This window comes from Erpetoichthys calabaricus, chromosome 14 (genome assembly GCF_900747795.2).
Source record: "Erpetoichthys calabaricus chromosome 14, fErpCal1.3, whole genome shotgun sequence".
NCBI lineage: Eukaryota > Metazoa > Chordata > Cladistia > Polypteriformes > Polypteridae > Erpetoichthys > Erpetoichthys calabaricus.
Window position 1 is genome coordinate 15,801,246 of NC_041407.2, and position 16,347 is coordinate 15,817,592.

The window sequence follows — 16,347 nt, forward strand, 5'->3', positions numbered from 1 at the left end:
ATTGGTTCCTGCCTTGTGCCTTGTGTTGGTTGGGATTGGCTCCAGCAGACCCCCGTGACTCTGTGTTCAGATTCAGCGGGTTGGAAAATGGATGGATGGATGAAAGCCAATGTGTTAGCGGGACCACTCTTAGCCTTTCTTGCAATTTATTAAATGTTAAATGTGAAATTCACCAATTGAATAAATAACAAAGCAGTAAAGAACATCTATGAAATTCTCTGCACTGTCTGAACAGACCTGGATGCTGTAAACATCCTAACAGACACAGAGAAGATGCGGTTTAAGATTACTGAGTGTAAGTTAATATGCATTGGAAACCTGAACAGACTTTTCATCTAAAATGAAAAAGACAAAATTTATTGTAGCATTAAAGTAGTCTGAAAAAGACACAGGACAAGTGATGAAAGAAATAAATGCAGCACTTACGTTTCCTTATTTTCAATCTGTTGCTTCATGAATACAATATTGTCATAGATGTCCTGTTAAAAAGCATAGAAAGTTATCCAATACCCCAAATAATTGTGTGTTTTGCAAATTAATGGTCTGTAGTCCTAGTGTAAAAGAAAATCTGAGCAATGTGCATTGATTAATCTTTAGAAGCATGGCATTAAGGAGCCTGACTGAGTGATCAAAAACGGTTTCATGCATCAGGCAAATAAAGATGATGATTCCGTAACCAAGAATGAAACTACAAAGACAGCCTTTCGTGTGAGGCAAGCGCACAGTCACAAAAGTACCAGTTATGTGGAAATAAGCTCTATAGTAAACTTTTGGGGGTGGAAAATGGAAAAATGCCCTTGATAGGGTCCCAAGACAATGAGGTGGACATTGGAAACATCAGATTTGAATAAATGATTAGAGTATGCAGTGATATGAAAGTTTGAAGAGAAACTTTTATATTATAATATTATCATATAATATAAATATAATATGATATAATATGAACATTAGCAGTGATCAGGGAAGTATAGTGAAAGTTTTGAAATGAAAGTGAAGTTTTGTTCAGTCATCTGTTTTTATTCTGCCACTAGTGACGGTGACAGAGGCAAACACCTGAAATATACATAAGGGAGTCCAATGGGAGGTCCTATACACTAATAATATTGTAATGATGATAAAAAAAAAACATTAAAACATTAAAAGAAAAGGACCAGAATTAGAAGGTTATTAACAAAGTCAAAAGCATGAAAATGAATATCTGATGGGCCCACAAAAGTGGTGGCAGAGTTGGTGCATCATCATTATGTGTTGCACATGTTGAAAATGCAGTATGTTTTGAACACCGTTTTGACCAAGGGCTCTGTTAATATTATGATGATGAAAGGTCTTTATGCATCATTAATATCTGTTGATTATGGATTTTATAATGATGTTTAATTTTTTATTCTGACAACATTTTGTTTGTTTTCATGGGTGCCGTCATCTTGGCCTTATCATTATTGGTAAGAATGTGCATTGCCAGCCAGGAAACTGACAAGAGTTGTAGTAAGTAATGTCACTGGTCACAGGCTATTTAATGGAGAGGACTTAGTGTTGAAGGTTTTGAATTAAAAATTTACAATCAAAGAACACAGATGTCATTGTGTTACCTAAAGAAATGCTCATTGGTTACCAATTAGAAGTTTTGGCTATGTCTGTTTCCTTTTCAAATTTTATTGTGGTTTTGATATATATTACCAAGAAATACTGAAAGTAGGCCTTAGATTACTTTTTTTTTTATAAGATCTGTCTGCTTAATCCCTTAACTCTCAGTCCTGCAGCACATTATTTAACTACAATGCAACAAGGCCCTCTCCTAAGAGCCGAGGTACTGTGCCAGTTGGAAGGTGACATGTTCCCTGTTGGGAATTTAAGACACAGACCAGGAGGCTAAGAGGATGCTAAGGGGCTTGGCAAACAGATCATTTAAATATTATGCAAAAGTCAATAACCAGAATAGCATTTTTTTTTTTAATTTCAAAATTAAAACATGAGCCTAAATAAGAAAAATGAGTAGAACAAAACAGAAAGTTAATATCAGTGTCAATAGTTGCAATGATCTGCTTTGAAATGTTTAGCAAATATCTATTAGCAAAAATGACCAGAAAAGCACATTAATCACAAAACATTACTATTTTAGGTGAAAGATTCAAAACTAAAAGCAATTGACTAATTAAATGAGGTCAGCTGAAGGCAAGAATTGGCATTTTTTCAACACATTGGTGATCCCCCTGAACAGTGTCAGACAACTAGAGAAGTGCATCCATTATACTGTATTATGCTTCACTTTTTACCTTTAGGTCGCTCTCTTTCTGACTGCTGTACTGATTTAGCTTCCTTTGGAGCTCACGCATCCTATAAAACACACTGTGGACAATGTCTTCTAAATCAATTGCCATCATCTTGGCATATTCCGCAGTTTTTTCCATAGGAAGTAGAGTTAGCCAACTGAGCTTCAGCTGGGAATCTGTATCGACAAGTTGCTTGTATTCAGCCATGAGTTCAAGAAGAATTCTGAAAAAAGATGGGATGTTTCTTAGTCAACATTTCAGCGATAAGAAAGCACTGAATCACAATGAGGCCAAGCTCATCAGCTCATCCTGCTAAGGTGACCTATTTTCTTCATTAGTGGTTTAAGAAGTACAGTAATCCCTCACTATATTGCGCTTCGCCTTTCGCGGCTTCACTCCATTGCGGATTTTATATGTAAGCATATTTAAATATATATCGCGGATATTTCGCTGCTTCGCAGGTTTCTGCGGACAATGGGTCTTTTAATTTCTGATACATGCTTCCTCAGTTGGTTTACCCAGTTGATTTCATACAAGGGACGCTATTGGCAGATGGCTGAGAAGCTACCCAACTTACTTTTCTCTTTCTCTTGCGCTGACTTTCTCTGATCCTGACGTAGGGGGATTGAGCAGGGGGGCTGTTCGCACACCTAGACGATACGGACGCTCGTCTAAAAATGCTGAAAGATTATCTTCACGTTGCTATCTTTTGTGCAGCTGCTTCCTGAAACGACATGCTGGACGGTGCTTCGCATACTTAAAAGCTCGAAGGGCACGTATTGATTTTTGCTTGAAAAACAAACTCTGTCTCTCTCTCTCTCTGCTCCTGACGGAGGGGGTGTGAGCTGCCGCCTTCAACAGCTTTGTGCCGCGGTGCTTCGCATACTTAAGCCAAACAGCCCTATTGATTTGTTTGCTTTTCTCTATCTCTCTGACATTCTCTGCTCCTGACGCGCACTCCTTTGAAGAGGAAGATATGTTTGCATTCTTTTAATTGTGAGACGGAACTGTCATCTCTGTCTTGTCATGGAGCACAGTTTAAACTTTTGAAAAAGAGACAAATGTTTGTTTGCAGTGTTTGAATAACGTTCCTGTCTCTCTACAACCTCAAGTGTTTCTGCGCAAATCTGTGACCCAAGCATGACAATATAAAAATAACCATATAAACATATGGTTTCTACTTCGCGGATTTTCTTATTTCGCGGGTGGCTCTGGAACGCAACCCCCGCGATGGAGGAGGGATTACTGTATATCATGATATGTAGTTAGAACAACTGTAGATCTAAGAGCAGAGACGTGAGGTAGAAAATAATCTGTCCTAAAAGGTGTTGTAAAATGCATTGTGAAGATGTTTACTAAGGAGAAGGCAGTCCATTTTACTAATGATCATACAAGCTAATTATTCAAAATTGTGAAAAGACTGAAATTGATGTGAAAAAAACACATCTGTACAAATGACAGACTTGTATAGTGTTCTTGGAGTAACACAATGCCACAATGAATACACGGTAAAACAACCAACCATTATTATACAACTGAATGTCAGTATTTGCCTTTGATTCGGACTTTTCAAAATACATTTAAATTATATTCTAATAGTGACATTCAATCGGACATCCCTGGTGCATACATGAAAACAGAAGTCAAACGTTTGCTCTCTGTAACTCGACGTGGCATTGAGGTGACACTCTTATATGCCAAAAAAATATGTCAACTACTACGGCACCCAGCTGGGGTCTTGATTAAAAACAAATCACATAGAAATATTAGACATGCTCCAATCTGCGCTAGGGAACACTTTGTATTCCAGGGAATTCATGTGTTGCATATAGGAGTTTTATAAACTTACGTTCAAATCTTTTTCTACTTTTATATTTTATCCACTAGCTTCATTATCAGTTGGAGGGAAAAACACTAAAACATGTATTTATTGTGGGTGAGGCCAGAGCTTGTCTTGTCAGGAATATACAATGACTGGCGATGCAGTCAATAAAGAGTGAATATGAACACAGTGACATAAGCACACTTTAAAAAAAAAAAGTATTACAAAATAAGAGTATCTGTAATTTAGGCAACATATGCATGGAAGGAAGAATAAACCAGAGCATCTTAAGATTCAACGTATAAACAAAGAACATGCAAATAGAATGCATGAGGCAAATGAGCCAGATGGGAACCTGGTTTCCAGTTTCTATGAGGAAGGAAAGTATTTAGCATTCACAGTGTTTCTCCCCCAATATCTTCTAATATCTACTCTGCAGTGGGTGGAATTAAATGTTTCTCTCCAACTAAGTAGATTTATTTTTTTGATTTTCAGATAGGATTCCCACAAATTAGGTACTCGACTGTGTAAAGCATACACTGCCATAATTCCATTTTAAACCTCGTACAGAAGAAACCAATGTGGTATATGTAATGTGTCGAGTACAACATGGAACATACTAAACAACATTTGTCAATACCTAATTCTGTGCTGCTGTTCTATTCTATTTGTAATGAATTGCTAACATCCACCACAGCAAAAGAAAGTATCTCAGCAAACAACTTGTGACATTTTGTAGTTGCCTTTATACAGCCACCAGTACTACTTGGTTGTCAAGTTCACACTTAACAAGTGTGTTTTCCTGCTAGGAGTCAGGTAAATGACTCCAGTAGGCGTAGACTGTGAGCCAGAGATGAGGATTAAGGTAACAACTTTGTGGTTTTATGTCTGATACCTTAACCACAAGGCCAGACTGCTTGACTATTATACTAAATAAGGGTGGCTATAAAACATTTATATTTGTAGCTTATGGATTTTACTTGAAAAACATATAAACATTTACATATCAATTTTAAAAGCAAGATATTGTACTTTGTCTTGTCAGGCTTTCTCTTTAGCTCTTCTCTATTATACTAAATAAGGGTGGCTATAAAACATTTATATTTCTAGCTTATGGATTTTACATGAAAAACATATAAACATTTACATATCAATTTTAAAAGCAAGATATTGTACTTTGTCTTGTCAGGCTTTCTCTTTAGCTCTTCTCTCAGGTTTTGAAATTTCACTCTCTCCAGTCCAGCCCATCGCTCTTCTGACATTGACCTTCCATCTTCAGGTTGGCTAGAAGTTTCAGTATGTGCTGGCAGTGTGTGCAGAAGCGGGACCAACAAAGCCACCTCTGCCACTGCTTTTATTATGCACGTGTTCATCAAGCGAATTACTACTCTAAACAAAAAAGATGGAGAAATACTTAATTGGAAGCTTACAAAGAGGCCAGTTAACAAATTTCACAACACACATACGTACTATGCACACATCTTCACTGGTAAATCATCTGACATCACATATCTCCTTAGTTAATTGTGCTTTGCATAGATAATTCAAGTGCTCTTAAAAACAGGTAGGTATCAAATAACCATGCTTACGATTTGGTGTTTTCAAAAGCCGCCATAGCTTCTTCCAGATCTTTTCTGTGCTCCTCAAAAGTAAGATTTGGGCACAATGATAGCCGACAGACCTGTGCCCACTGCTTTCCACTAGGCTGTAGTCTGAAATTTTCAATCACTTGGAAAGCAAACAACATGGCCACCACAGAGTTCTTCTTCACCACAGGTCTACTGTTTGGAGATGTCACACTGTTGATTTGAGTTTGCTTCTCCAGGAATTGAAAAAGTTGCTCCAGAATCATCTCATTCAACTGCTAAAAAGAGGTACGTACATCAGGATTCTTTAACTGTATGAGCTTATGATTAAATTAATACTACATATGAAAGTGTAGTCTAGTGGTATAAGATAAAGAAATAAAAACATTTTACATCAAGAGGTTGCACCACTTGTCTGTGTGCCTTAGAGCAAGTCAATACGTCCCACTGTGACATTAAGGGATGGCAAAACAACTCAGAGAGTTTGTGGTTCAGTAAAAAAAAAATTTCTCAAAACGTATGGTCTGTGTCTCAACTAGCAATACAACAAGTAATTTTTACTGAACCTGAACAGTTTAACCTAAAGTTTTAAAAAAACATTTGGATTAATTGAATAACATTTCCATGTCTCTCAGTATTTCTAAAAACATACATGTATGTGTACTTTAGTCACTAATTCTGCATCTAAAGAATTCTTCAGTTTTTGTGGTCCTGTTTCCAGGACAAGAAAATCAAGTAAGGTCCAGAAACACATCAGCACATTGGTGTTTCACTCAAAGAACTTTACAACAGCCATGATGATACTTCAGTTACAGTCATAATACAATGAATTGTATTTTGACAACTAGGTTGGTTCATAATTATAGTTTAAGACTTGTTAAATGTAATTGATAAATTCAATATTTTCTGTGGGTGGCATGGTGGCGCAGTGGTAGTTCACTTCCCGGGTCCTCCCTGCGTGGAGTTTGCATGTTCTCCCCATGTCTGCGTGGGCTTCCTCCCAAACCTCCACAGACATGCAGGTTAGGTGCATTGGCGATCCTCAATTGTTCCTAGTGTGTGTGCTTGGTGTGTGTGTGTCCTGCGGTGGGTTGGCGCCTTGCCTGGGATTGGTTCCTGCCTTGTGCCCTGTGTTGGCTGGGATTGCCTCCAGCAGACCCCCGTGACCCTGTGTTAGGATATAGTGGGTTGGAGAATGAGTGACTGACTGAATAGTTTCTGTTTTTTCCTAAAAAATATAGACACAAAGGAGACAATGTGATTTTCATTTATTAAGGAACTACTATCTACCCACAAAAATAAAATGTAATAACAAAATAAAATGAAATATGTTTTTTGAGTTTTACCTTAACAAAGTTGCCTTGGGCAATAAGCTATTTGTGTCTGCAACTTCTTTAGGTGTTGGTGTTTTGATGGCCGGGGCCGACTTTAAAAGGCAAACTCAGACATCTGACTGACCTGCTGCGATTGGTAAAGCTTCCTCATTCTTTTAGAATTTTCACAATGGAAGTTGTTTGCTTTTTCTAATGTTTAATTTGTTCTTCTTAGGGGACACATTGCTAATTTTGTCTAAGATTTGGTCATGTGAGATGACAGAGCCTGAACTCCCATCAACACTCATTTTGATTGACTCTACATCCTTGTGTAGAAAAAAAAAAGGATTTACATTTAAAATGGAGGGGGAACACACAGATGGACACTGTCTCTTGTGTAAAGTTCCATAAATCTTTGTCCTGTTAATGGCAAGCTCTGCCAGGTAGCATCTGACCCCTTAGTTGACAATATAGACAGTTTGCAAAAAGTTTAGAAAATTGCTTCTATATAAAGAAAAGAAAGAACAACATCCTGCTTTCATTAATCCACAGATGCAATAAGATATTTCTTAGATGTCATTATTACTGCTTTGATATTTTCCGGTTATAATCCTTAGAAAAATTCCTTTCAATGACTGAGTGCATATCTGCTAGTTATTTATATCAAACTAGTGATGGCCTGAGTCAGCATGTACACAACTGATGAAGGCTTTACAGCCAAAATGCGGTGTCTTTTACCTTCTTTTCTTTTCAGCGTGCAAATAACCTTTAATTTTTTTTCCTCAGTTTATTAGATTATTTTACATTAAAAGAATATTTTTCATTATTTTATGTGAGCAAGTACCTCACAGATCTAGCATCCCAAGCTTAAACATCACATCCAGTCACCCTTATTGTAGAGTTTACAAGTTCTCCTCTTTTGTTGTGGGTTTTCCACTCCAGACATTTTTATTTTCTTCCATATCCGTAAAGAAATACATGTTAGGTTAACTGTGAATTCTCAACTGGTGCTGTGTGTTTTGTATCTTGTCACAAGGGCCACCATTGCAGTCGGTGGATGGGGGTTTGTAGAGGATACAACCTTAACACTAATTCAGGCTGGATTAGAAGGTCGTCCATAGAAGCACTTCTCTCTCCAAGTTCACCTTACATGCCTTTCAGATAGATAGATAGATAGATAGATAGATAGATAGATAGATAGATAGATAGATAGATAGATAGATAGATAGATAGATAGATAGATAGATAGATAGATAGATAGATAGATAGATAGATAGATAGATAGATAGATAGATAGATAGATAGATAGATAGTTGACATGATTACAGACAGACAGCTAGATAGAGAGATAGATAGATAATTTAGTGTAGTTGACAGACAGACAGACAGACAGACAGACAGACAGACAGATAGATAGATAGATAGATAGATAGATATACTTTATTAATCCCATGGGGAAATTCACATTCTCCAGCAGCAGCATACTGATACAATAAACAATATTAAATTAAAGATTGATAATAATGCAGGTAAAAACAGACAATACGTTTACCCCCCCCCCCCCCCCCCCCGAGGGTGGAATTGAAGAGTCGCATAGTGTGGGGGAGGAACGATCTCCTCAATCTGTCAGTGGAGCAGGACGGTGACGGCAGTCTGTCGCTGAAGCTGCTCCTCTGTCTGGAGATGATCGTGTTCAGTGGATGCAGTGGATTCTCCATGATTGACAGGAGTCTGCTCAGCGCCCGTCGCTCTTCCACAGATGTCAAACTGTCCAGCTCCATGCCAACAATAGAGCCTGCGTTGCTCACCAGTTTGTCCAGGTGTGAGGCGTCCCTCTTCTTAATGCTGCCTCCCCAGCACACCACCGCGTAGAAGAGGGCGCTCACCACAACCGTCTGATAGAACATCTGCAGCATCTTATTGCAGATGTTGAAGGACGCCAGCCTTCTAAGGAAGTATAACCGGCTCTGTCCTTTCTTACACTGAGCATCAATATTGGCAGTCCAGTCTAATTTATCATCCAGCTGCACTCCCAGATATTTATAGGTCTGCTTAAAGTTCAAATCCTTTTTGTTTTTACTCTTCTGGTTACAACTTTGACCTTTGATATTTTGACCTTAGTTTCTGCTTAACATCTTGCTTTTGTCGCCCATATAAACAAACAATCTCCATTTTTTTGACTTTTTACAATATCTTGACCTCGTCTTTTCTCCCAGTCAGCCTCATTAAATATCCTCTGCTTACCAAAGAGGAGACTAAAAGCTTAGGTTTCTCCAGAAAGTCACACAGGTCTGTTTGCACACATATCTTCTAATCATAAACTTATCATATATTATAAGTCAGCAAAAAGTAAGACAAAACATCCATATATGTGAGAATTTAAAAAGGGAAAAAGAAAAGTATTCTGTTTCATACAAATAAAAAGCTGTTGCGGATTTGAACATTTACTGGAGTGTAAAATATCCAGTGAAGAAGGTGAAGTAATTTAGCTGGAATTTAAATCTGCAGACACTACGGTTTGAATGGAACCGACTTATCCACATCTGGATTAGTACCGTTAGGCTGTTAGTTGAAATCCCAGCTCCATAACCATCTTACAATTTGTGCCTGAGTAGTGCTGTGAGAAGATGCTGGTAGTGCAGGGTGTTAATGTGGTTTTAAAAAATGTCTCCAAAATTCAGAGGCCAAACCTGCACAGCATCCTGCACCTACTGAAAACATGTTTAACTAGCAAAAAATAAAATGTTTATCTAGCATAGCAGATTAATACTGGTTTTCAGGACGTGTTGTAATCTTGAAGCTGATGTTAATACAACTAATGATATAAGGACTGAAAAACTTGACTGGAATGAGCAGCAGCAAAACAACAAAGGTAAATAATACTCACATTTAAAGTAATTGGCTGTATGACTGATGCGTGTGGATAAATTTCCCTCTGCCCAGACATGGCAAAACATTCAGTGAAGTGCCAAAGGTTTTGAAGAAAATGTTCTCTACTTTTCATACTTGACAATTCCAGTTTTTGAAAGATTCTCTCCAATAGATCTTTCCAAGCAGTTTGTCTCATTGACGGTATTTCAGGTGAGATAAACATTTTCATCATTGTATTAATGAAGTTCTTGGGCTGCAGTGAATCAATGTAGCCCTCGTATACATGAATCTCTGGAAGGAAAGGAACATCAAATTGCTGAGTACATCAGCTGTCATCACTAATAAGAAAGAAATGGACGCTCTTTAAAATTAGCTGCACTCCAGATAAAAAATGTGAAAGTGAGAACACAATTTGTTTTAATGTTTTAACCTACCTCTGACCTTTAATATGATACTTTTTTCCTTAAGTAATTACATTAGTGCAGCACCCATAGTTAGACACTAAACTATGCATCTTATGTATAGTGCTTTGCGATTGTACTTAAAATGCACTTTGAAACCTTAAAACATGTCTCTTCACTCATTTCTGTGCTTGGTACCATGTGGTCGCTTTTTAGACACAGGAATATTACAGTATATGCAGTGTTGTCTACTAAGATTGTAGCAGATCCAGTTCTCACCAGTTATCCATTTGCCAGTGTTCAAAAAATTCTGTACAAATATGAAGGCAATGAAAGCAAATGGAGATATCTATGAAATATTGATTACAATTAAAGCTGCTATATAAAATAAAGTGCATTTGTTAGTTTGTTCAAGATCATTATATAAAACAGCACGATGCAAAATAAACCAAATGCATTATGCAGAATCAAGCACAGAAAAGAATGCAGATTACAAACTGAACAGGTAAAAGAAGATGTCTAAACATAAGAACTCTTGCTGCTTCTTTTGCATGATTGACTTCAATAAAATAAGATTGCCTACAACATTTGGATTGTACAGTATTTCCAAATCTTCTAAAGCAGTGTGGTATTAGGCCACATACCGGTACACTGGTCGACTTCTCGGATACACAAAATGTGTTCAGCCATTTCCAGAATCGATGTGGTTTTCTTTTGTACTGCATATTGATACTTAAAAAATTTTCCTCTGAGTTCCTTTGCATCTAAGGATATTGACCCTTCAACCAAGTAACGTTGTTTGTTAATTCCTCTGCAGAAGGAAAACACATGAAGAAAAACATAGTGGCCATAATACTTGTAAAAAGCACCCAATATATTCTTTGAAACTGCTTTGAGAACTTACTTGAAGAAACTAATCTTAACATGGAAGCTACTGTCTCCAGTATGGACCACCAGATGGTCCTGACTCTGGTTAAACCTGAAGTTCTTGCTCAGGACTAAGTGAATGTAAATGGTAAGATGTTCTCTACCTGGAGATACTTTCCTAAAAAGAAAAAAAAATGTTTTCACAAATAATTTGAAGGTACAGTGCATTCCATTGTAGAAACTACAAAACATGGACATGTCTAACAGGCAGATATAAATTATTAACAAGGTATATGCCAATGTACGGACAGCACAACTAAAACTTAGATATTTATTTCAATTAGTCTTATGGTATATAGCATTTGTAATAGATAGATAGATAGATAGATAGATACTTTATTAATCCCGATGGGAAATTCACATTCTTCAGCAGCAGCATACTGATACAATAAATAATATTAAATTAAAGAATGATAATAATACAGGTGAAAAAAACAGACAATAACTATGTATAATGTTAAATATTAACGTTTACCCCCCCCTGGTGGAATTAAAGAGTCGCATAGTTTGGGGGAGGAACGATCTCCTCAATCTGTCTGTGGAGCAGGACAGTGACAGCAGTCTGTCGCTGAAGCTGCTCTTCTGTCTGGAGATACATAGCATGATTTACTTGCTTTACCCAGTAATTATCATTTCGGATACCACAGAAAACAAAACTGAATTTGTATCTATTTATAATTCTGACATCTATGTTTGACAGTGATAAAAACACATCCCACACAAGAAAAATTTAAATCAAATGTAAATTTCTTGGCTTTGCTGACAACGCTGCCTGCAGTGCGTGTGACTGGTACACAGTGATTGGCAGATACAGTTTTAGTGAATTTCAGAGCCTCTCAGGTAAAATCTAACATTTAAGTTCTCATTAAAATCAATTTGCAAAAGGGAAGTGACGCTACTGACGCTCATTTATAATATTCATTGATGCAAACTCCCTTGTTACAGTCTTTGTTACAATATTTCATTTTTGCTCTACGGCAACATCCATTTGAAATAATAAATACAGGTAACTTACTGACATGTCTCCAAGAACATCACATCTCGTCTCCTTCCAAGATTTTTTTTCATAATAGAGAGATAAGTGTGCAATCGAAGATATTCAGACGTAGGATAAATATTCTGGGTGCTACGTATACATTGTTTTACTTTTTAATGTTATTGTCAACATTTTAACTTTTTTGAATGCTCACCTGAATGCTGAGGGTTTTTTTTTGTTGGACTGTTTTTGTTGCACATTATTGCACTTACTATGTTATTCTTATTTGTTTGATTGAGTTGTGTTCTGTTATGTTTTTGTTTTTTCTTCATGTAAAGGACATATAAAAGAGGGACATTTTTTACCACCGAATTTGCCAATGAGCTCTCCAAGTCACATTTAAAACACTAATTGCTGGCCATTGTGCCATACCTTCTTAGAAGCTGTCAGCAAGGGGAGCTCCAGACATGCTGCTTTCTGTGTTACTGTTGTAAGCTGAAACTTAAATTGTGCCCATCCACACCTCACAGAGAACATCGGTCAACAGTATGTTATGACAATTGATTCGTTTAAAAATAAGAAGCAACATGTTTTTGTTTCTAGCTATTTTTATTTTATGTTAGTTAACTGTTTAATATCAGTATAGTTTTAATTTTTCACTCAGATTTAGTTTCATTTTTATTTAATAAAATGCTTTTTAGTCATTTTAGTGTCATTATCGATAATAACCTTGATATGCTCACAAGTTCCAAAGTCACCCCACCTGTGTGCTGCATGAACCTTGTCCTGCTCTCTCTGTTTCAGATTGGCATTGCTTCTGTCTTCATTGCTGTCCATCTTTGAATCCTGTAAGGATGGTAAAACACACTGCACTGAGAGACTCAACAGCAAATATCATTTTAATATTTTTCTTTCTTTGTATTTATATTGGACAGGTTACAAGTAGTAGTGAGCTTAGGTTTTTCAAAATATTCTTGGTATGTAATATTAGTAAGATATACTTCTTGGATCCGAATATATGAAGTTGTGAGAATAAAGGAGAGCAGAGTTCAGTCCACTTGAAAGGTTTGTACTACAATAAGAATAATTTCCCTAGACCTTTATCTTTTATTTGCCGACTCTCTCGTATAGGATGTCTGAAGACATTTCTAAACAAAGAAACTCCATTATATGGACATTCCGAGAAAAGCAATGTATAGACGTTGCTGTGTCTGAGTTTTGGAGCTTTATCCCATTACTATTCCCTAAGGAGTAACTAAAAATGGTTAATATTGGATAACACAATTACCTGTGTATTCCTGTCCTGCTTACATCTTGATGTTGGTTGCTGACCTTCAGATATATTTTTCTGGTCCTCTAACATCTGTTTCTGGTTTTCCTGGTTTTGCTTCTGCTTCTTAGTCTCATTCATATTTTTTGGCTTTTGGTCTCCAGAATCCTGCTGCTGATGTTCCTCTTTTTGCTCCTGTCCCTCAGTTTCCTCCTTTCGATCACCAGCACTTTTAGTCTCATTCATATTTTTTGGCTTTTGGTCTCCAGACTCCTCCTGTGGACAGTCACCTTTTTGCTCCTGTCCTTTAGATTCCTCCTTTCGATCACCAGCACTTTTAGTCTCATTCATATTTTTTGCCATTTGGTCTCCAGAATCCTGCTGCTGATGTTCATCTTTTTCTGCCTGTCCTTCAGTTTTCTCCTTTCGATCACCAGCACTTTTAGTCTCATTCATATTGCTTTGTTTTTGCTCTCCAGGTTTCTGTGCTGGGTCATCGGGTTCCTTTGGGTGGTCTCTAGGTTTGTCTTTTGGGTCACTGTAAATAAAGCTCCCGGTATTCAGACATTTTTCCTCGGTCTGTGTTTCCTTGTTTTCCACTTGCATATTGTTTGCTGGTGTTTGGGTTTCCTTGTGTTTGGTTTTTGTGTGCCTGCATCTTTCACAATCTTCTTGACTGTCTGTCTGAGTTTGCTTGTCCATTCCAGCAAGATTTGCGCTGGTTTTTGATGGCTCTTTCTCTAGGCATTGACAAATGTTTTGATGCCCATCTGAAAATGATTTTTTGATAACGTTCGGATCCGGGTTAGCTTTTTCTTCTGTGGTTTCCAGTCTATTTTTTTTTCTTCTTTTCCTGTTGTGATGTCTTTTTTTTCGCTTTGTTTCTTGCTAATAAAAAATAGTATGAATACAGATATGAAATATGAAAAAGTGTGAACAACATTCACTGCTATCAAGCTTCAGTAATCAAAAAACATCCTCCCTGTGACCCTCTTTAATGTTCAGACCTGCCAACTGCAATGACAGCCATCACCTAAGCAGGTGCAGTGATTTCTGGATTGCCATTTTCAGCTGCACACCCCTGGCTATCAACTTTCCAAATGCAAAACCCCATAAGAGTAAAACTTGAAAATTGTTAGAATGCATGACTAGAACACTCTTGTATCTAGTTAAACATAATCATTGTGTTTTCACTGAGTGTTTTCCACTTCAGTTAACTGCAGTTTGCTGCTAACTTTTTCTTCCTTGCGTTGAAACAAACATATTTATCCATCCATCATCCATTTTCTGAACCTGCTTTGCCAATAAACTCACTTACCTTATACAAGCTTACTTAAACAGAGTCAATTTGGAGTTTCCAAATTAACACACACATTTGTATAATGTAGGGGCAAATTATAAAACCCTGAAAAAGACAGAAATAATGCATACCCTCCACACGGATGATGCTTGTGTTGGGTTATCAGCTCAGGTTCATGGAGCTGTGAGGTAGCACCTCTAGATATGTGACACTCCACAGATATTTACTGATTGCTAAAAGATCATTTGTTCTCCGAGCATCTGGTACAATGAGGAGGACTTGATGCAATCTTTGAACACCACTGATCTTAAATAAACCAATCTGGCCTCTTTACGTACACCAGAACCAACTCTTTAAAGCTTTGTGCAGCTTGTGAATTTTGAAAAATGAACCAAACTGAAAATGAATCAATCGGTCTGATGAGGATATACAGTACAGGGGGATGTGCTATCATGAGAATTGGAGAAGGGAAAGGCTTTGGGTTTTCTCAAAGAAGAATAAGTACACTTTGAAGCCATCATAACATCCTGACACTTCTTCAGTCACTTACTTTATGGGTGCAAGAGCAGGGAATGAGAAACATTGCGATTGATTTTCAGCTGTATCCTGCTCAAAGACTGCACCTTAACAGCTAGACTGCGTAAATCTACCCATCTCAACGACAAAATGGATGATCTCGTCGACTCTGTACATAGTATCTATCTGTCTAGTACAGGGGTGGGCAAATTCATTCCTGGAGGGCCACAGTGGCTGCGGGTTTTTGTTCCAACCTAGTTGCTTTAATTAGAAAACAATCCTTGCCAATAATTACATTTCATGGCTTGTTGGTGCTTTAACTCTGCTATGTCAAGTCATTCTCATATCCTAGATTTTTTTTTCCATTCTAAGGATATCATCCAAATACTTTGAAGTGTAAAACGGATGGGTAATTCACAATCCTTCACTTTTTTCTCTTCTCTTTCCTTCCAAGTATTTAATTAAACCAAATAGTGCACGATAAATACACACAGGTGTAAAGGGTAACAAGCAAAATGGATAACTGCTGGTTTCTTTTGTCATTTGCATCTTATTGCTAATAAGGAGCAATTAAAAACCAAGAATGCAGCTGTTTAAGACTTAAATAAGCAATAAGGGTTCATAATCTTAACGAGGGAGATAACTAAAATGAAGCAGAAGAATTTCTAGAGCAATAAGTGCTTCTTATTAAGCAATTGGGTTGGAACAAAAACCTGCAGCCACTGCGGCCCTCCAGGAATGAATTTGCCCACCCCTGGTCTAGTAGCATGTGATTATATGTATTACATATAATATTTTTTAATTGGATTTTCAGCAACCTTTTGATAATATATCACATACGAGATGTTAGTCATTTATTTAAAGGTGGAAATTCAAGGCAAAGTGTGTAGATGGGTGAAAAATTGACTTCAACAATGAGAACAAAGAGTTACAGTTAAAGGAACTTTTACAGAATTGATGGGACTGCTGCTCTATTTAATAAATAAATGAACTATATAAGATAATAAAAAACAAGCTTATTAAGTTTACAAATAATTAAAGAAGGTGGAAGGACAAATAACCTGGAATCTGCTGGCTCATTTCAGGGGAATCTGG

General features: G+C 37.1%; 1 protein-coding gene across 1 annotated transcript in view; it reads right to left on the reverse strand.

The window, feature by feature from the left end:
* The window catches only part of rnf213b (ring finger protein 213b), a 122,975-nt gene that overhangs the window by 97,806 nt on the left and 8,822 nt on the right, over nucleotides 1-16,347 (reverse strand). Inside the window, exons 3-11 of the mRNA XM_028818325.2 lie at nucleotides 13,455-14,324; nucleotides 12,930-13,012; nucleotides 11,168-11,308; nucleotides 10,908-11,074; nucleotides 9,879-10,153; nucleotides 5,682-5,956; nucleotides 5,269-5,481; nucleotides 2,274-2,493; nucleotides 427-479 (exon numbers count right to left, since the gene is read on the reverse strand). Coding sequence (XP_028674158.2) covers nucleotides 427-479; nucleotides 2,274-2,493; nucleotides 5,269-5,481; nucleotides 5,682-5,956; nucleotides 9,879-10,153; nucleotides 10,908-11,074; nucleotides 11,168-11,308; nucleotides 12,930-13,012; nucleotides 13,455-14,324 — 2,297 coding nt within the window. The remainder of the gene's footprint in view (nucleotides 1-426; nucleotides 480-2,273; nucleotides 2,494-5,268; nucleotides 5,482-5,681; nucleotides 5,957-9,878; nucleotides 10,154-10,907; nucleotides 11,075-11,167; nucleotides 11,309-12,929; nucleotides 13,013-13,454; nucleotides 14,325-16,347) is intronic.